The 22,384-nt window shown below is 41.0% G+C and overlaps 1 protein-coding gene and 1 non-coding gene across 4 annotated transcripts in view; one reads left to right on the forward strand and one right to left on the reverse strand.

The window, feature by feature from the left end:
* Positions 1–3,776: 3,776 nt before the first annotated feature.
* The window catches only part of C1QTNF3 (C1q and TNF related 3), a 29,676-nt gene continuing 11,068 nt past the window's right edge, over positions 3,777–22,384 (reverse strand). For all 3 annotated transcript variants that reach the window (XM_040262295.1, XM_040262296.1, XM_040262297.1), the window contains exons 4-6: positions 17,303–17,432; positions 7,438–7,537; positions 3,777–5,896 (exon numbers count right to left, since the gene is read on the reverse strand). In XM_040262295.1, coding sequence (XP_040118229.1) covers positions 5,737–5,896; positions 7,438–7,537; positions 17,303–17,432 — 390 coding nt within the window. In that variant the 3' untranslated portion in view covers positions 3,777–5,736. The remainder of the gene's footprint in view (positions 5,897–7,437; positions 7,538–17,302; positions 17,433–22,384) is intronic.
* On the forward strand, positions 11,079–11,184 carry LOC120879732. Its single transcript, XR_005724877.1, has one exon. It is a non-coding gene; the product is annotated as a U6 spliceosomal RNA (small nuclear RNA).

Raw genomic sequence — 22,384 nt, forward strand, 5'->3', positions numbered from 1 at the left:
TTCACCACCCACAAAAAGCTTGTGTGCTATCATGGAATATAAAAAGCACATGTGAGCAGGTGGTGCTCATCAGAGACAAATCTGAGAAGTTTAAAAATATTTTTAATTTGTCACCTGCCATTTCTACAGTTATAGTTTGGAGTTGTTAATTTCAGTGCATTTTAAAAGTACAATAAAATAAGAACAAATAGCCCCACTCCTTGCAGTTAGGAGTATCCAAGAGCTAGGGAGAGACTTTAATAGAGAAAAGTTGAGGCAAGGAAATTATTCATTGACTAGATGTAATTGCCTAGTTGACTGTTTGGATTTGTTTCGTACTTTGATTTCTGGACTCTCAGACCAGGTTAGATTCAGCTTGCTTACAGAGGATGCCAGGGCATGAGAGCCACATCACTCTAATGGCTTCCTTGTTTAATTAGCACCTATTTGTTCCCTCTAGCCCTTTTCAAGCATAAATTTTCTAACCCAGCCCTCCTTTATTTTGATTTTGAGAAACTTAAAAGGGAAATGTATAAAAAATACTCTAGCAAACACCCATAGATGGAGGTACTATTATCTCATAGAGACCCCCAGTCTAAAAAATAAGCAGTACAGATATTGCTTAAGCTAACACCCATGATTAGATTCACATGAATCAGATATCTTACCAGAATTAAGCTTTACTAATAAGGTCAAAGAGGCAGATCATAGACATATTCTCAGACAAAGCTAAGGTCCTGGAAATCTCACTCGACACCGCAGGCCCTTCCTTCCTGCATGGGCAACATACTCTCTGTTACTGATCTCGAGAGGTAGCAGTGAACGGTCCTGAAGAGAGATCTTCGCTCCCTGCCTAGGAATTGAACGTGGGTAGTCTGGCAATGGCACCCCACTCCAGTACTCTTGCCTGGAAAATCCCATGGATGGAGGAGCCCGGAGGGCTGCAGTCTATGGGGTCGCTGAGGGTTGGACACGACTGAGTAACTTCACTTTCACTTTCCACTTTGATGCATTGGAGAAGGAAATGGCAACCCACTCCAATGTTCTTGCCTGGAGAATCCCAGGGACGGGGGAGCCTGGTAGGCTGCTGGACAGAGTCGGACATGACTGAAGTGACTTAGCAGCAGCAGTCTGGATGAAAACCAGGACTCCTAGCCACCAGATCATCAAGGTGTTAGAGGCCAGAAGCAGCGACCCTGACTCTTTCTCCCATTTGAAAGCAAGAATGCTTCAAAAGAGACAAAAACTGTGAAAACAGGTACAAAGTTTATTATAAGAGACACAGCATAGCATGTGGGAGAACGTTCAGAGAAACAGTTTATTTATTTAAGACTGAAGCTGGAAAGCCAGGTGGCATAACGGTAAGGGATCTGCCTGCCAATGCAGGAGACACGAGAGAGACGTGGGTTTGATCCATGAGCCAGGAAGATCCCCTGTATTAGGAAATGGCAACCCACTCCACTATTCTTTGAAAAATCCCACGCTCAGAGGAGCCTGGAGGGCTACAGCTCACGGGGTTGCAAAGAGTTGGAGGGAAATGAGCACACACACAGGCAGAGATACAGATGCAGAGAGAAAGGGTGTGGGCCTCCTCTCTCATGACGCATGCAGTAGTGAAATGATTGAAATCAATTATAGAGGACAGGTCTTCCAGGTCTTTGTTTACCTTTGGCCAGTTATCTCGTTTCTTTTTTCACACTTGACTGGTCCTAGGACCCTCTCCAAGATGGGTGCACAACTCTTTGTTAAGATGGATCCCACCATGTAGGACTGTGGGTGCATGTCCACTCATTATGCGGTAGCAGCCCCTCCCTTTTTGACCTCCAAGGAGCCTTCCTGTGCATGTGCAGACAGGGAAGTTCTCCTTGACCTCAAGAGTGGTCATCTTATCTCTTTACTTCTGCAGAGCTCAGCTTCTGCCATTAGCTTTTTCCTTAGACAAAAATTCAACTTTACTCCATTTGACAAATAGTAGCTATCCAGCCTTAGGGCCCATCAGTCTCCTACCTTAATACAAGCTGAATTGTGTCTCTTTAAAATTCATATGTTTAAGTCCTTACCCCAGTACTGTGACTGTATTTGGAGACAGAGCCTGTAGAGGTAATTAAGACAAAAAGAAGTCATATGTGTGGGACCTAATCCAATAGGACTGGTGTCCTTATAAGAAAAGATTAGGAAAACACAGACCAAGGGATGACCATGTGAAGACACAGCAGAAGGCAGCCCTCTGCAAGCCAAGAAAAGAAGCTTCGAAAGAAAGCCATCCCGCTGACCCTTGATCTTGGACTTTAAGCTGTCAAAACTGTGAGAAATTAAATTTCTGTTGTTTAAGCCACCACTCTGTTATTTTTTTCTGGAATTCCTTGCAAATTAATATATTCTCAGATCCACGGTTACAGATGAGGATCTAATGAGGTCTCTAATGAGGTTCTCAGGTCACCAAACAGACTATTTTCTATTCCAGAAAGCTACTTAGCCATGGAACCATGTTTCCTAAATTCTGGGTTTATTTAGCATAATCAAAGGAGATCCAACCAGTCCATCCTAAAGGAGACCAGTCCTGGGTGTTCATTGGAAGGACTGAGGCTGAGGCTGAATCTCCAATACTTTGGCCTTCTCATGAGAAGAGCTGACTCATTGGAAAAGACTCTGATGCTGGGAGGGATTGGGGGCAGGAGGAGAAGGGGACAACAGAGGATGAGATGGCTGGATAGCATCACCGACTCAATGCACATGAGTTTGGGTGAACTCCAGGAGTTGGTGATGGACAGGGAAGCCTGGCATGCTGCAGTTCTTGGGGTCGCAAAGAGTCGGACATGACTGAGTGACTGAACTGAACTGAACTGAATCAGTCTTGTGGCCAGCGATAACCATTAAGTCTATTCAATAAGTAAATTCTCTTAAGCCTGGCATGCTGCAGTTTGTGAGGTTGGAGAGTCGAACACGACTTAGTGACTGAACAACCAACTTCTTCTTATCAAGTATGATTAATTTATTTACCTACAGTCCAGTGGAGTCATGTGCCCTTTTCTTTGGCCTCCAAGGCTTCCCTGTACTAAAGAGAGTAAATAGATCAAAAGTCAGCTGCTTTCAACTCTTTCCAAAGCTTCAGTTCAGTTGTGTCGCTCAGTCGTGTCCGACTCTTTGCGACCCTATGAATCGCAGCACGCCAGGCCTCCCTGTCCATCACCAACTCCCAGAGTTCACTCAGACTCACATCCATCGAGTCCGTGATGCCATCCAGCCATCTCATCCTCTGTCATCCCCTTCTCCTCCTGCCCCCAATCCCTCCCAGCATCAGAGTCTTTTCCAATGAGTCAACTCTTCGCATGAGGTGGCCAAAGTACTGGATTTTCAGCTTCAGCATCATTCCCTCCAAAGAAATCCCAGGGCTGATCTCCTTCAGAATGGACGGGTTGGATCTCCTTGCAGTCCAAGGGACTCTCAAGAGTCTTCTCCAACACCACAGTTCAAAAGCATCAATTCTTTGGTGCACAGCCTTCTTCACAGTCCAACTCACATCCACACATGACCACTGGAGAAACCATAGCCTTGACTAGACGGACCTTTGTTGGCAAAGCAATGTCTCTGCTTTTCAATATGCTATCTAGGTTGGTCATAACTTTTCTTCCAAGGAGTAAGCGTCTTTTAATTTCATGGCTGCAGTCACCATCTGCAGTAATTTTGGAGCCTCCCAAAATAAAGTCTGACACTGTTTCCACTGTTTCCCCATCTATATCCCATAGTGACTTATAATTACATGATTATTCAACTTAATTAAAAACATTCTAAAATAGTACATTTAACAAAAGTGGGTTTATTTCCATGTAATGCTTATTACATTTTTCTCACCTCAGTTTTATTTAAAGCCAGGTCAATATCTTACTCTAAATCACTTTATTAGTAATGCATGCTCTTTAGATATAAAGTCCTTCTGGGAAACATGCAATATTCAGTTATCTATTGGCAATGCACTTCAAGGAAAGTTTTGAAATTTGGTAGAAATAAACTTAACCCATGACCCCATACCAAGGTGAGGTGGGAGAGGGAAAATATACACAAAAATCACAAAGATATTACAGTCAAGCACCTTAGAGCTAATATCCATTTCACTTTAAAATAGCATTGCGTATGGATTCAGGAAGAATTTCAAAATATTTGAAGATCAAAAGAAAAGAGTCAAAGACTGACGTGAATGTGGAACACATTAAATTAGCTAACAGGGTAGTTCTCATTCACTATTTCCATTTCTAGTTATAAGGATAATCAAATACAAGTAAATTTACAGTTAAAAAGCTTTTGTGAATATTCAAATTATAACAGAAAATAAATTTAAGGGTTTGTTACTTCTAAGGGAATTCATTATGTAATATTTGTTAGATGGACATCTCTGGAGCACATTTTAAATATGATTCAACATCAAGATAAATTCATACTCCAATAATTCTTTGCTTAAAGTTAACTCTTTGGGGTTCTATCATCAGAATTTATGGCACATTCTCACGAGCATAGTTTTCGTGGAAAATTTAATCCTTTGAGAATTGATTTTGGGGGAGGAATAGGCAAAAGTCTAGCTGCACGGATGCTCCGTGAAAATGGATTAAATATGGTAATCAAAGAAGTCATATAACTTTTTAAAATACACAGATTTTAAAAAATTTTTGGCCCCACTATGCAGCTTGTGGGATCTTAGTTCCTTGACCAGGGATTGAACCCAGGCCTGGCAATAAAAGCACTGGGTCCTAACCACTGGACCACCAGGGAATTCCCATATAATTTTCTATTTTTAAAAAAGCTTAAGCAATTTTATTATATGTCTGCTGAGTGAAATGCCCTTATATTTTGTACATATCAGTTTGACTGCATATGACTGGGTTTACAATTCCTTAAATACTCCATGCCAGTGTGTGTAAAGACTATTAGGCTAATTTCTAAGCTGACAGAAAAGTAGATGATTACATTTGCACAATATGAACCTGCACTCACTGCAGGCCAGAGTCAACAGAGCTCTATCATAATGTAAGAAATGCAATGGAAAAAGAGTCCATCTGATAATCTCGACCTGATAAGCCCAATTTTGGATCATAGGAAAATTCTATTTCCAAAAATAAATGCCATTAGAAGTAAAGATTTAATTATAGCAGTATCATTAAAAAGGAGTCAATTATTTGTCAGCATTGTGAATATTTCTGCTATCTAAAAGCTATCTGGAATTACTAAAATATATCTACTTTATTCATGAATATTGACCCACTGGATCAAAGTGTTACTCCCCAGTTTAGACTTTACAAATATTTCTGGTACCTTGATCCAGGCAAGTGCCCCTTATTCTTTTCTTGTTCCCGTCATAATCACTGCACCCTATTCTCTGAAATGCTCCAAAGAATAAGGAACCCCAAACCTTACAGCTTCCTGAAAGCTGTTATTAGAGCAGCCAAAACTGACTTTTCTGATAGGAACAATCATTTCTAACCTGTATGAAGAGGGGAATTCTCTTTTAGGTGTCTAGAAAAGAGCGATATATGTTGCTGGGTATATTAGTCAAGGTCTCTTGGGAAGACTGTTTTGTGGTTTATTCTTCTGAGCCCCTGAGTCATCCCACATTATTGATGTAACTGTACTGTGATTAGCAATGTAACCAATAAAAATGTTTTAAAATACAACATGTAGAGCCATCAACTCTAAAATCCCTTGGATCATGACAACACCATCTCAGCTATAAGTCTTCCCCAGAGTGGAGCTGGTCTATTCATAGTTTTACTTAGTTTCGAAGAGCAGGAAGCCTGCAAAGGTAGAGAAGCGCTGGTGGTCCCCATGAAGAGCACCATTGCCCATTCTCAGCCACACCTCATCCCCTTTGGCCAGCTTCAGCACTGCATGATTGCTGGATGTATCTGATTTCCCCTTTGTTTCATAGCTAGAAGGAAAAAGAACAAACACCAACTACTTAGTCTTTGAAGAGAACAGTCAGCTGTTAACCAAAATCTATCCCCCTTCTCTCCCAGAGTCTCATACATTTAGGTATAATCTGGATTAAATTCTCTAAATGACACGTGAGCAGAAATTACATGTGCCACTTATAGAACTGGCCAGTAAAACTCCCACAAACAATCCCCCTTGATCTTTCCTCATTACAACTGTGTGGAATGCTAATAACAATGACCAGAATGAACTTGGAAACCTTTTGTTGAAGCCTGAGTGCTTGAAGACTGTGGCATGAAAAGGAGTTTCTATCATGTTCAAGCCCTTGGGTCAATGTTAGAGCAGTTCAATCCACCTTAACTAACAATAGAATTTGTATTTAAAGAAGTGTGCTGCCCTAACCCAAACTAAAACATGTTGCATCAGCTCATGGTCAGGGATGGAGCAATGAGGAAATAGATATTGTGGGCTTCAAAGCTGGACCTCCTTGTCATGTTAGAGAAAACCATTTGGGAAAATGTGGTGACTTGGAGTAGAATGTCTGATGCATCAAAGCTTGTTCTTCTTTCCACCTTCTGACTGTGGCAATGACCATGACCAGTGAAAATTTGGGAGTCAGTTTTACAGACGGCAGAAAAGTTTTACCAGCCCACATCCCTCAGAAACCTGTTGGAGCAATCCTCCATCCAACTTCCACACATCCTCCTCCTCTTTTCTACCCAACCTGGAACCAACCAAGAAAAATAAAATTCTAATATGTTCAAGCCACAGTCTTCTAGATCTCTTTGTCGTAGCAGTTTCACCTATCTAACTCATCTTTTCTCTTTTGGCTTTTCAAATACCCCATCTTACTAGAGGCCAGGTTCCAAAAGAAAAAAAAAAAAAAGGCAATCCCCACAAATCGTCAAAAATAAAAATAAAAAAAAAGATAGCAAACATAAAGTTTTTCACAGTTTCTCAACACCCATTTATTTAATTATGGGAAAGGTGTTGGCGCTCTGCCTCGTTTCTACATCTTAAGCTTACATCAGAGCAAAGTGCATTTTTTCTCTTTTATATGGACTTTTCTCCAAGGAGCCTTAGGGCCAGGTTGATAAGATAAACATCAGAGTTGCAGCACAGCCTAAAGAGGGAGACTGGTTCCCAGCTCTTAATCTGCCAGCTCCAGGGATGATGGAGAAGGTCATCAAGAGAGCTAAACTCTAGGCAAAGGGAGCAGAGAGTAGGAAAGGAGAAGGAAAATCTGAGAGAGAAGGAAAGAAAGAAAGAGTTAAGAAAAGAATGCAAATAGTTAGTTATGATGAGCGTTGCTAGTAATTAGCTCAAGACCTCTTATCAACCTGTGTATGTTCAAGTTTACCAGATTCACTGCCCCACAAAGAGTAATGGTAATCTGGCCATATACTGGTGTGTGGAGCTCTGGATGACAACAAGGTTTGTGCCGATCTCTGTTGAATCCTAGTCACGTCCTGACATTGGCCATCCTTTGAGCAAACAATGGCAGCATGGATACCTACGATAGGAGAGACCACTTACCTGTACATGCTGAAGACCGTGTTGCCATTGTGCATGAGGTATACATACACTTCCTCAACATCCTCATGCTTCATCATGCTGAAGGTGAAGAAGTACACACCTGGAAGAGGCAGATATGCATCCGCATTTTTGTTAACTATTGAACACTGAGGACTGGATTTCACATTCATGTCACTGGACTTCACATTTCATTTGTTGCTATTCTAAGTGGTATGTAGGTTCTTTTTAAAAAAATTTTTTTTTGGAAGTGTAAATGTTACTCGCTCAGTTCTGTCTGACTCTTTGCATCCACATGGACTGTAGCTCGCCAGGCTCCACTGTCCATGGGATTCTCCAGGCCATTTCCTTCTCCAGGCAATCTTCCTTTCCCAGCAATTGAAACTGGGTCTCTCGTATTGAAAGGAGATTCTTTACCATCTGAGCCATCAGGGAAACTCGTTTTTTGTGTGTTTTGGTTTTGTCTTTTTTTTTTGGCTGTCCTTGGTCTTATTTACAGCACTCAGGATCTTCAGTCTTCACTGTGGCACGTGAGATCTTTAGTTTCAGCATGTGAACTCCTAGTTGTGCCATGCGGAATCTAGTTCCCTGACCAGGAATTGGACCTCAGGTCCCTGAACTGGGAGCACAGAGTCTTAGCCACTAGACCACTGGGGAATTCCCGATATGTAGGTTCTTCTTGGCCTTTATTCCTATGAGTATCTGTTTATCCGCTTGCACCTTCAAACTCCTTTAAATTTTTATGAGACTTTCTCAGTGCATAGAATAAGGTATAAAAGCCTATCCTTTAGGTTTAGAGTAACCATCAGCAGCACCTTCCTCAATACATATATGGACACAGTAGAGAGCCCAGCAGGGAGGCACCTGTGGGCTTCTGTGGCCTGACAAAATGACCCGAGGACAACACTGCTATTAACCAAAGATAAGGAAGTCATATAGCACAGAGAAATGTTCATCACTTCTAATGGCTGCAGCAATTTCTCATGTTATTCACCGTAAGTAGGTGAAATTATGTACAATAAATAGATTGAACTTTGAGCAACATGACCTTGCTACTAAAAATTTGAACACTTTTCATTTAAAAAAAGACCAACACACTTTAAAATATGTTAGTTTTCCTGTAAGGATCTAGGGTTGCTAATTGAAAGCAACTTAATATACCTGATTCACTTTAAATACCAGTTTAGGAAATACTTTTACTGAAAGATTAAGAGGAATCCAATAGTAGAGAGATGAATGAAAAGGAAAATCTTCCTAACTTCAAATGATCTTGGTTTTGAGAGTGCATTTTAGAAAGATGAATGAACATAAAGTATCACATTCTTATTGATTTCCATGTTACATGTTTAAACTAGTGGCCTTGCCTTAATGCATTTGAGCTGCTGTAACCAAATACAACAGACTGCTCGTGCTCAGTTGCTCAGGCATGTCTGACTCTTTGTGACTCCATGGACTGTAGCCTGCCAGGGTCCTCTGTCCATGGCATTCCCCAAGCAAGAATACTGGAGTGGGTTGCCATCTCCTCCTCCAGAGGGTCTTCCCAACCCAAGGACTGAACCTGGGTCTCGTGCATCTCCCGCACTGGCAGGCAGATTCTGCCACTGTACCACTTGGGAAGCCCCAAACAGACTTAGTAGCTTAGAAATAGCAACAGATTTATTTCTCACAGCTCTGGAGACTGGCATTCTAAGACCAGGTTAGGGCCCTCTTACAGGTCACTGAGTTCTGGTTGTGTCCTCTCCTAGCAGAATGGGTTAGGGAGCTTTGTGAGGTCTCTTCTCTGAGGGCACTAATTCCATTTATGAGAGTTCATTGTGATGTCTAACACCATCCCCTTGGGCATCAGATTTTCAGTGTGTGGGTTTTGGGGGAACACAATCAGACCATAGTATACTTTGTGAAAGAAAAACCCAGAAACATCTGGAAGGAAAAAAAAAAAAAAAAAGCACCACACACAGTTCTATGCTTGTTTCCAAAGGTACAATCAAGTGAAAGAGAAGCTGTAAGGCTACCATGTTGATCCATCTGCCTCTGAGTCAAGTTGAACCACATACACATGTATCAGTTCAGTTCAGTTCAGTTCAGTCGCTCAGTCGTGTCTGACTCTTTGTGAACCCATGGACTGCAGCACACCAGGCCTCCCTGTCCATCACCAACTCCCGGAGTTTTACCCAAACTCATGTCCATTGAGATGTATGATTTTGCTTATTTTAGAGCCAGGCTTGCATTTTCAATGAGCTGAGAATAAAAGATACAGTATAAAAATAAGTCATGCCCATTCATATGCCTAAAGATGGATCTACAGATGAAACATAAAGGCAGAGAAAAATCAGAGACTCAAATAAAATAATTTCTATGTATGCAGTTTTTTGCATTTTACAAAATTTCTTATTACTTACACAATTTTCAATGCTTCAAGAAGATAAAGTGGGAATCAAAATGACAGAAAAAAAATATTACTTTTCCTGAAGAAAAATGATGACTGCTATTAAAAAAATAGATGTAGGGGTATTTTAGAAACACTAAGAAACCAGATGGCGAATAAATGAAATGACTAGAATTGGAAATATAAAAGTGCATCTGTATTACATCCACATATGGCTTTTCTCTGCAAGGGAACATACTGAAACCAGAGACAATATATTTTCACTCTGGTTTTCACATCTTCATGTGAAATTCAACCTTCTCTGTCCCTTAACTCTCAAATGGTCATTTATAATCAACTCAAAGTTTAAACAGTAAAGTGGGAGTCTAAAGATGGCTGTTATTGTCCAAATTATGTCCAGCCCAAGAAAATTCTAAAAACCAACTAAATCCTTGAGCTTCAATTATAAAATCATTGAAAGCAATGGAACCACTCATTGGGGATATCTAGAAGTGTTTAACAAAACAGTTATAGGAAAATTTAACATAAATCTTCAGAGCAGAAAATCACAAAAAAAGGCTTAAAGCTGACTGAAGGGTGATGAAAGATTGCTTCTTTCACTTCATATGTCAGTCCATTTCTGACTTCAGCTGGGTAGAAAAATAAATCAAAGCACACATTAAAAGTATTTGTGACAATCAAACATGACCACTGCCTCCATCAGAATTTTCTTCTTTTCCTTCTCAATGCCATAGACAGAGACAAAGAAAATTGAAAACAAGCACCAAAAATATCCATTCTCTGCAAAACCAGGAGACCGGAAAGAAAATCAATCAACTTAAAGTATCAGTTAAGTGCTGTCATATGTCAGTGATAGCAGGCAGAGTCACATGGAGGCGACATGGAGGTTGGGCAAGGAATTTTGCGGAGGCCAAGTGGCAGCAGATCTCAAACACTTCCCAGAAAAGTGCCCTCCCTCCACCCCCAGTACAGAAGGGTCACTCTGAAGTACTGATGCTGAAAAGAAGCTCCCTCGAGCAGAGCTGAGATAAAGCAAAAGTTATGTTTGGGAGGAAGTTTGCCAGATAAAGTACAGAAAGTGTGAAAAGTCCTTCTGCAGTGGTGGATCCTAGAATCTGCTAGCAAATAGGAGGCAAAGAAACTGGCAAGTGCAAGGCTGGCTTCATGTTTTTCTAGACCCGGTGTAGTCTGGGAAGGCAGAGAAGTGTGGCCACACAGAGAAAACACACAGAGCTGCTGTAGTTAAAAGAAATGGAGAGTGCTTGCTTCAGCAGCACATATGTTAAAATTGGAACAATATAGAGAAGATTAACAGGACCCTGCGCAACGATGACATACACATTTATGAAGCATTTTATATTTAAAAAAAGAGAGAGAGAGATGGGGAGTCCCCTGGCAGCAAGGGAGGAACCATTGAATTACCAAGCCAGGAAGTAGGGTGGGGTCCCTTCCCTTCTTCAAGAAACTATGGCATAGAGCTGATCTAGGAAATCTATCAACCATCAGTTAATTTTAGAAAGTAGAAAAGAACAAAAATTATCAATAGATAAGGAATACTCAACAAGAAGAAATGTTGTCATGTGGGAGATGAAAAATAAAACCAAAGATTCCATCATGGGTTTAAAAGTATATTAATGAAGGAAATCCCTCCATGAAAGAACATTGTAAGACAGAACGTGGAAACCCATGGTAGAAATGATCAGACAAGAGGAAGAACTGAAAACCAGGATGACAAGACTAATGTAAAACACAGAAAAGGTTAAAATAGTACCACAGAAACAAGGCAGAAGAGAGAAGGAACTGGGAGAAGCAAAAGGAGAATTAATCCTAGGAAGAAGCAATTAAGCATATGCAGGATGTCTGTGCAGAGAAGGCGATGGCACCCCACTCCAGTACTCTTGCCTGGAAAATCCCATGGACGGAGGAGCCTGGTAGGCTGCAGTCCATGGGGTCGCTGAGTTGGACATGGCTGAGCGAGTTCACTTCACTTTTCACTTTCATGCACTGGAGAAGGAAATGGCAACCCACTCCAGTGTTCTTGCCTGGAGAATCCCAGGGACAGGGGAGCCTGGTGGGCTGCCGTCTATGGGGTCGCACAGAGTCAGACACGACTGAAGCGACTTAGCAGCAGCAGCAGCAGCAGGCTGTGTGTGTGTTAGCCGCTCAGTCGTGTCTGACTCTTTGCAACCCCATGGACTGTAGCCCATTAGGCTCCTCTATCCATGGAATTCTCCAGGCAAGAATACTGGAGTGGGTTGTCGGGACCTCCTCCAAGGGCTCTTCCCAGCCCAGAGATGGAACCTGCATCTCTTGTGTCTCCTGCATTGGCAGGTGGGTTCTTTACCACTAGTGCCACCAAGGGAAGAAAGCAAACATGAAATGGAACTTATTCTATCTTTATTCTACCAAAAAATTAGAGAAAATAATACATGTAGAAGACAAGCTAAGGAAAGTTAAAAACAACACAAAGTGTAATCAGAGTTCTTTAAAAAGTTAACGAGTGTTGTACTAAGATGGACGGGGTACTGTTTGTGAGGACATAAAAATATTTTATATCTGGCATTGTTCAGAACTGCTAGTCTATGATGGTAAAAATCTAGTTGACTTTTAATTGGGTTTATTATAACTGAAATATGCTATAGACAATATATCCCATTATTGCCTGATTTCCTAACACAAGACAAACTACTCCCAATGCCACCTCACCTTAGTACAACAATGAGAAGAAAAAACTGTATTTATGTTTTAAGATATAATTCAAAGAAACTTTCCTGGACAAAAAGAAGGGTTCCATACATATAATGAAAGGACACAGCAGGAAAATTTGATCCAGAATGATTAACATTTCTTCTAGAAAAATCACTAAACTTTGAAGATAAAGAATTCTTCAGGAAGTCAAGAAAAAGATTAAGTCATTTATAAAAGGAAAAAGCTCAGATTTATGTCTGAGTTCTCCAGACCAAATGCCAAAAAACAGGACCAGAAAAAAATATATAAACTAAGGTTTTTATTTGCAGCCAAGGTTATAACATGTAAAGTTATAAAGCATGTAAGTTATAGAGCATGTAAAGTCTTAGAGAATACTGATGTCATAAGCTTTTTTGAGAAAATAATTAAAGGACAAGAATACTTGAGTGGGTAGCCTATTCCTTCTCCAGGGGATCTTCCCAACTCAGGAATCGAGCCGGGGTCTTCTGCATTGCAGGCAGATTCTTTACCAACTGAGCTATTAGGGAATCTCTAATTAAAGCACAAAGTTTAGCTAATAAAGAGATGTTTGGGAAACTCTGGCAAAATGACCAATGGTGAACAATGAATATATATAACTACAGGATAAGTTCAAATTATAGAAGAGGATAATATGCATAAACTAAAATGCAATTATTTTATACCTTGACAATGTACAAATGATTCAACCAGCAAAAGTTAAAAATTAAGAAAGCGAGAAACAATAAGTTCATTGACTGGCTTATTTGTAATAATATATATAATATTACATATTATATATATATAAAACACACATAATGCTATCCAAAAGAAAACTGAAGAAGCTACAATGTATTAAACAAAATAGTTTTTGTTTTTTAGTCGCAAAGTCGTGTCCAACTCTTTTGAGACCTCATGGATGGTATCCTGCCAGGCTCTTCTGTCTATGGGATTTCCCAGGCAAGAATACTGGGTAGCTATTCCCTTCTTCAAGGAATCTTCCTGACCTAAGGATCAAACCTATGTCTCCTGCTTGGCAGGCATTGGCAGGTGGATTCTTTGATGCTGAGCCACCAGGGAACAAACAAAGTAGACCTCAGAAACATTATTAAGGACAAATAGAAATATTATATGATGATAAAGGGTCAATTCACCAATAATCTAAATTGGTTTTTAACTCATGAATGGATAAACTAATATCATCACTCAGTGAAATACATAACAAGAAAAAAGAACACACTGCTGATTCATACATAGACATGGATAAATATTAATTTTGTTAAGTGACTTATATTCTAATATTTAATACCAAAAGACTGTATGACAATTCCATTTATATGATATTTTAGAGCTCTAGGGATGGAAAATCAATCAGTCATTGTCAGGGGTTGTAGTTCACAGGGGTTGACTACAAAGAGAGAGCACAAGGGAATTGGGGAGATGAAAGCTTGTTGTGTGAAACTATAGTGATGGAGACATACCTCTATGTACTTGTCAAAACCCATAGAACTATACATCACAAAGAATACATTTTGCTGCATGCAGAATTTTAAAAGCTCAAGTAGAATATCAGAGAATTTCAAAATAAGATTATGACAAATGAATCTAACTGTATTATGAAATCAATGAAGTAACAGAACTAAAGGGCATGAGGAAAAAAGATGATCGGTTTTAAGCGCTTCCCAGGTGGCTCAGCTCCGCCTGCCAGTGCAGGAGATGTGGGTTGCATCCCTAAGTCAGGAAGATCCCCTAGAGAAGGAAATGGCAACCCACTCCAGTATTCTTGCCTGGGAAATCTCGTGGACAGAGGAGCCTGGTGGGCTTCAGTCCATGGGGTTGCAAAAGAGTTGGAGACAACTTAGCCAATAAACAACAACAGCCAGGGTTTTAAAGATGGCATTTTGAATAGATACCATAAAAAGAAAAAATAATGTACACAAACATTACACCTTAGTTGGTAAATTTATTTTTCATGGGACATGGGTTTGCAATTTTTTAACTACTTTATTTTTACACTGCTGCTGCTGCTGCTAAGTCGCTTCAGTCGCATCCGACTCTGTGCGATCCCATAGACAGCAGTTCAACAAATAAGTAAATATATTACAGATTAAGAGAGTTGGGGTTCTCCTTGTCAAAGAAAAATTTACAAAGAAACAAAGAGGATGCTAGGATGAACCCAGTGGATTTGAGTCAGAGGTATCAGAATTAACTCATGGTTTTTTGTTTGTTTGTTTTTTAACACACAAGATAGATAGATAGAAAAATATAGTTACGTAGGCACTCATGATTAGTAATATGTATATTTCCCAGCCCTGCCAGAAGAGGTGACATCTTCAGAGCAATGAGTATGTTTAGCATGGGTCTTTGTTTCTAAATACTACTCCTCAACAAAAGGAACCAGGGCCCCTTGGAAAAATGAGTATTGCCAGAGCTGGGACAGAAGAAAATGGAATATGAGCTTGAAGCAGCTTGTGGCACAAGAAGTAAGAAAGTTGTTGGGGACTGAATAATAGATTCCACATATGCTCATGTCTGGGCTTCCCAGGTGGCAAGAGTGATAAAGAATCTTCCTGCCCATGCAGAAGGTAGATATAAGAGACCTGGGTTTGATCCCTGGGTTGGGAAGATCCCCTGGAGGAGGGTATGGCAACCTATTCCTGTATTCTTGCCTGGGAAATCCCACGGACAGAGGAGTTCGGTGGGCTATAGTTCATGGGGTCGCAAAGAGTTGGAAAAACTGAAGGGACTTAGCATGTATGCATGCATACTCACGTCCTAAAATCCCCAGGATCTGTGACTGTTGCTTTATATGGCAAAAAAGATTTTGCAGGTATGATTAAATTTAAGGTTTTATGATGGGGAGCTTATCCTGGATTGTCCAGGTAGGCCCAAGGTAATCACACCATCTCTATGAAAGAGCCAAGGAGGTCAGAATCTGAGAAGTGACGCGGCAATGGAAGCAGAGCCTGAGATGCTGTGGGGCTGGTGACAGCCTCTGGAAGTTGGGAGAGGCAAGGCGCTAGAGCTTCCAGAGGAACCGGCTCTGGCCACACCTTGACTTTAGCCCAGTTGAACTGATTCTGAACTGCCTATCTCCAGAACTGTAAGAGGATAGTTTTGTGTTGTTTTAAACATCAGTTCAGTTCAGTTCAGTCGCTCAGTTGTGTCTGACTCTTTGCGACCCCATGAATCGCAGCACGCCAGGCCTCCCTGTCCATCACCAACTCCCGGGGTTCCCTCAGACTCGCGTCCATCGAGTCCGTGACGCCATCCAGCCATCTCCTCCTCGGTCGTCCTCTTCTCCTCCTGCCCCCAATCCCTCCCAGCATCAGAGTCTTCTCCAATGAGTCAACTCTTCGCATGAGGTGGCCAAAGTACTGGAGTTTCAGCTTTAGCATCATTCCTTCCAGAGAAATCCCAGGGCTGATCTCCTTCAGAATGGACTGGTTGGATCTCCTTGCAGTCCAAGGGACTCTCAAGAGTCTTCTCCAACACCACAGTTCAAAAGCATCAGTTCTTCGGCGCTCAGCCTTCTTCACAGTCCAACTCTCACAGTTTGTGGTAATTTGTTTCAGCATCAATAGGAATTGAGTACAGAAGTACTCAAAAAATTTTTTTAATGTTTTTTAAAAATGATGTGACCTTCCTTGGGGCGCTCAAGGTGAAGGGATGAACACAGCTATGACATGTTTAAATTGCAATGAACTCAGTTATAACATATTTAAATTGTGAGAATGTAATCTAAAGTGTTTTTCAAGTGCCCTCTCATTGAACTCTCAGTTCAAATGAGAGTTAAGAATGTAAGTAAACATGGTCATCATTTTTAAAAATATTTTTGTCTTTTCAGATTCTAATTCATTTATTTTGAAATCCAACAGGGAAAACAATTATATATAAATTATATATATAACATATATACACATACATGTATATGTGTGTACATATACATGTGTGTCTGTATGAAAGTGAAAGTGTCAGTTTCTTAGTAATGTCCGACTGTTTGCGAGCCCATGAACTATAGCCTGCCAGGCTACTCTATCCATGCAGTTCACCAGGCAAGAATACTAGAGAGCTGCCATGCTCTCCTCCAGGGGATCCTCCTGACCCAGGAATCAAACCCATATCCCCTATGTCTCCTGCATTGGCAGACCGGTTCTTTACCACTAGCGCCGCCTGGGAAGCCAGAAACTGAAGATTAACTGTACCTACAGCAATCAAGATGATGTTGGTCAGATGACTGAAGAGGACTGTCAAAGCTGACTGTGCTGTTTCTGCAGGTAACCTCCTCTTTGTGTATATAAAAGCTCTTGCCCCACTGGTTGCCTGGGGTGGGGGTGGGAATGGGCAGTTGCTGGCATCTGAAATAAAGCTAATTTTCCTTTCCACCCCTGACCTGTTTATTGGTGGCAAGCAGCCAGACTCCCCCACCCCCCACCCTTTCAGTAACAGGTTGACATTTCCTTCTCCAGAGGATCTTCCTGACCTAGGGATCAAACCTGAGGCTCATGCATTGTGCATAGCAGGCAGATTCTTTTTTGTCTAAGCCCCATGTATGTGTATATATGTGTATATTTATGTGTGTGTGTGTGTGTATGTGTGTGTATATATGTGTGTATGTGATATATATATATATATATGTATGTTTTAACCAGAATTACAGAGAACTCATTCCCCTCCTCCTTCTCTTCCTCCCTCCCCTCCTTCCTTTCCTCCTTCCTTCCTTCCCCTTTTTGGTTGCTAGATTAATTAATCCACTCATTTATTTTTACCTCTCACCTGATACTGGGGCCCCAAATCTCCCGGTCATGACATCAAAGAAGTTTCCGATGTTGGTTTCAACACTGCTGAAAATGATCCCACTGTTCTGATTGGTGAAATGAGTTGCCAGGGAAGCCATGAATGCAATCTAAGGAAAGAGTTAGAGGTTAATTAAAAGGCAATTTATCTTAGAGAAACAACGTTTCAGGACAAGTATTATTTCAGCAATATTTGTAACAGCAAGAGTGGGAATAATACGAACATTATGGAGAAAAATTGAATCATGGTGATTTTTAACATTTTAATGCTATGCAGCCACTGGAATGACAGTATATATCAATAGTTGTGAGCATGGGTTTCAGTGAACATTAGACTTTAAAAGGCTTTTTGAGATATTAAAATTCTATTAGCAAATAATACTGGAAAATTGTGATGAAATATTCTGTGTACAGTTATTAAATACCCATTGGCATATACTAAAGGATCTGAAAAGTCCTTCAGCCAAACAACTTTTAAAATTTATTTACCCTGTGTTTTTTCCATAAAAGACATCTGTGACATTATGATTTATGATAAATATATATTTAATATTTGTCCCTCAGTTTTGACAGAGAGCTCCTAAAATCCTCAGAATTTCCTAAGTGTTAAGGGCAATCAATGTGTATTTTGTTATGTTAATGAGGTAACTTTGGAAAAGCCCCTCAGGAGGGTCTGGTTGCCTGTAGAGCCAACTGAAAGTTTTGAACTCTCAGTACCTCCTGATGAAAGTGAAAGAGGAGAGTGACAAAGTTGGCTTAAAACTCAACATTCAGAAAACTAAGATTAGAGCATCTGATCCCATCACTTCATGGCAAATAGATGCGGAAACAGTGGAAACAGTGAGAGACTTTATTTTCTTGGGCTCCAAAATCACTGCAGATGCTGACTGCAGCCATGAAATTAAAGGACACTTGCTCCTTGGAAGAAAAGTTATGACAAACCTAGATAGCATATTAAAAAGCAGAAACATTACTTTGCCAACAAAGGTCCGTCTAGTCAAAGCTATGGTTTTTCCAGTAGTCAGGTATGGATGTGAAAGTTGGACTATAAAGAAAGCTGAGAGCTGAAGAATTGATGCTTTGAATTGTGGTGTTGGAGAAGACTCTTGAGAGTCCCTTGGACTGCAAGGAGATCCAACTAGTCCATCCTAAAGGAAATCAGTCCTGAATATTCACTGGAAGGACTGATGCTGAAGCTGAAACTCGAGTACTTTGGCCACCTGATGGGAAGAACTGACTCCTGGGAAAGACCCTGATGCCAGGAAAGACTGAGGTGGGAGAAGGGGATAACAGAAGATGAGATGGTTGGATGGCATCACCACCTCAATGGACATGAGTTTCAGTAAGCTCTGGGAATTGGTGATGGACAGGGAAGCCTGGGGTGCTGCAGTCCTTGGGGTCACAAAGAATCGGACACGACTGAGCGACTGAACTGAACAGAACTGAGCTGTGCCTCCCACCCCCCATACCTCTCTGCTCCCAGCCCTTCCCTGACAGATCTCTGTGGAGAAGACAGGGCCTGGACAGAGAATCCAGTAGCTAGTGATTTAATCATTTATGCCTGAAAAATGAAGCCTCCATAAAAACCCAAAAGACAAGTTTTGGAGAGTTTCCAGGTTGGTGAACTCATGGAGATTTGGGGAGAGTGCCTCTCAGCCCCCTTTCTCCATACCTTGCCTTATGCATCTCTTCTATCTGGCTGCTCTTCAGTTACATCCTTTTATAATAAATTGGTGAGAAAGTAAGTAAAATGTTTCTCTGAGTTCTTCTATGAGCCTCTTTAGTACATTAATCAAACCCAATGAGGGGCTCATTTGGAACCTTTGATCTATAGCCAGACAGAAGCACAGGTGAGAACCTGAACTTGGATTGGTGCCTAAAGTAGGGGAAGGGTGGAGCAGTCTCAAAGGGCTGCGCTCTTAAGGGTCAGAATTGAGCTGAACTGTAAGACATCAGCTTCCCAGGTGGCGCTAGTGGTAAAGTATCCACCTGCCAATGCAGGAGACGTGGGTCCAATTCCTAAGTCAGGAAGATCCCCTGGAGAAGGGAATGGCAACCCACTCCAGAATTCTTGCCTGGAGAATCCCATGGACAGAAGAGCCTGGTGGGCTACAGTACACGGGGTCACAAGGAGTCACAACTGAGTGACTTAACACACACACGCACAGAGGACATCTAGGTGGTGTCAGAGAATTGCTCAGTGATGTGGGAATAACCCACACATGGAAATTGTACCACCCCTGGAGAATCACATTTGAAAGTCAATGCCAATCCCCTGTCCAAAGGAGTCATTGAGACTGAGTGTGAATTAAATCAATAACTTCTTTTTTAAAAAATTGTTATTTCTTGGCTGTGCTGTGTTGCTGCATGTTCTTTTCTCTAGCTCCAAGGATTGGGATGTACTGTCTAGTCTGATGCATGGGCTTCATATTGCACTGTCTTCTCTTGTTGCAGAATATGGGCTCTTGAGTGCACACACTTCAGTAGTTGCAAAAGGGGGCTTGGTAGTTGCAGCGTGGGCTCTACAGTGCTGAGTCAGTAGCTGTGGAACACAGGCTTAGTTACTCCATCACATGTAGGATCTTCCCAGGCCAGGGATCGAACCTTCGTCTCCTGCATTGGCAGGCAGAATTTTTTAATCACTGAGCCACCAGAGAAACCCCTAGATCAGTAAGTTCTTTAATTTGGGGGGGGGCAGCGGTTATCTTGTTGAATGAATGGAAGTTTTAAGGGAGAAGAGTGAGAGAAGAAAGAGCAAATAACGTGAAGTTCTGGAAGACTTGGGGTAGAGTGGGAAGGCAGACCTGGGAGAATCAACACAGAAAGGATTTGGGCAGTCAGAAGGACCACATGAGGGCACGGAATGCAGAAAGATGAAGCAGGGGTGACATCAGATGAAAGATTTAGGAATGGGGATCAAGGGGCCAGAAGTTACCCTCCTTTACAATCTAAGACCAATCTTTTATCCTCTTTAAGGTTTCCTTCAAAATGTATGACTGGAGTTCTCCCAAATGATCATATTATGGTTTTAGGGTTAAGAAACGACAGGGCAAAGGTAACAGTTGCCAAGGTGTTCTCCCTTAAACTGGCTACTACAGGGCCCCTTAACTAGAATATAACCATTCACAGATTTGGGTTAATTCTAGCCTTGAGAATGTTTATCATCCATCTTACTAGGTACCTATAACCCGGACAGGGAAGCCTGGTGTGCAGCAGTCCATGGGGTCACAAAGAGTCAGATACAACTGAGCAGCTGAATAACAACAACAATAACGTGGGCAGCTGTATCTGCCTCCTTTTCTTTCTAAATTTATACTGGCACACAGACCCCAGGTTATTAACATTATTAAACAGCATTCATTAAAACGTTATGAAAACACAAACACTGGTTGAATAACACACAGGACCTCTTAGTTTACCCTTTAAAAAAACCTGAGACCCAGAAAAATGATGGAATTTATCCAAGGGTAATCAACTACCACATGTGCTCAAATAAAGGGCAGTTTTTCCCCCATTGATCTTTCAGATAGAGTTACTGTACTTTCTAGTTCTTTAAAAGTTTCTCGTATTATAGTATTGTCCATGAAAACATTAATAATCTATGAAAGAAACTGGAAACTTTTATTAGAGCCAACTTGAGGATTCTAACCCAGGAGACAGTCTTTCAGAAAGCCCTGAGGACTGTCATGAAGAGGTAAGGGGGTCAGGGGAGAGACCAGGGTGTATGTGGTTTTGGTGAAGGAGTGCATGCCGTCACGCGCGCATCTGGGTAGAAGGTGACTCCTATTCTCGAGGACCAGACGTCTTAGTCACTGGTTTCAGTGCTTTTCTAAGTGTGGGAAGATGCAGGAAACTGGATCCCTAAGATTCTCTCCTGAAAAGGTTTAACTGTCTGAGGGCCAATTCTGCCAGTTTTCCCAGAGCACAAAGTGCTTCATCCTGATCTTCACCTTGAATTCCTTTCAGGGTATATTGTAGGTCGGTGACTGCAGTGGCTAACGACTTGGTTCTTACAGAACTGGCTGGTGGGCAACACTCTTTATTTTATAGTCCTTTCCCTTTTGCCCTTAATTTCAACCAAGGTTTGGGGGGCATTTTGTGACCAACTGTCCCATTGCCGTAGGGATGCTCATGCCAAGGCCAAGCCAAGATTTCCTTGATAAGACACTCCATGTACCGTTACTGGATGAGGCCCACTTAACAGTAGCCAATAGCCTCTGGACCACCTGCCTTACTAGTCTATAATGGTCCGGGAAATGGTTCCTCCTTGTTGCTTCTTCCCGTATCTATTACAATCATTGATCTTACAGAACTGTTTATTTGGTCAATTGTTTCAAGTTCCCTAGTCATCACTATTTTTATCAGAGACTCAGTCACACACTGGTAATGCAAGAAACAATAATCCTGTAAAATAGGCAGAATACAAGTAATACGCTAGTAACTTTAATAAGGTTGTAAGTAAGTAGTGTTATCTTCTAAGGAGTTACATGTCTGCTGTCAAAAGAAGAGAAATTGAGCTTTATGGTCGAGTAGGTATTTCTGCCACTGGCATGGTCTGGTTAATGCATAATGCAGATGTACAATGCACACTAGAGGGCAGAGAGGAGGCGCAAATGGGCAGAGAAAATATGATGTATAAATTTTCCTTGACTTGCTTTAAAATATAAATTTTATTTCATCAGTATATTCTCTCAATTAATTAATTTTAATCACAAGTTACTATTTCAGGAAGACATTTCAGCCAGAAACAAGCAATATAAAATGCTAGTTTTCAGTGTTGATAGGTGTTTCTTGGAAGAATCCATTTTTTAAATATTAACCAAATAAGTAAATAAGCAACTCAGACTTAGTAATTTTCTTAGTGTGACCTAATCTCACATTTGCAAGTTTTAGGTGTTACTGACAACAAGAATTTCAGAAGATCACTTAAAAGAGAAATAACAGATAAATGGGTAGTTGGGCTTGAGATTAAAATGTCCAATGATAGCCTCATAAATGAATTTTAAAAACTTTAAGCTGAATTGAATATGGTCTGGTCTGGAAATCTGTAGGTAAAGGGCTC

Source organism: Oryx dammah, unplaced genomic scaffold (assembly GCF_014754425.2).
Source record: "Oryx dammah isolate SB20612 unplaced genomic scaffold, SCBI_Odam_1.1 HiC_scaffold_20, whole genome shotgun sequence".
In the NCBI taxonomy this organism is placed as follows: Eukaryota; Metazoa; Chordata; class Mammalia; order Artiodactyla; family Bovidae; genus Oryx; species Oryx dammah.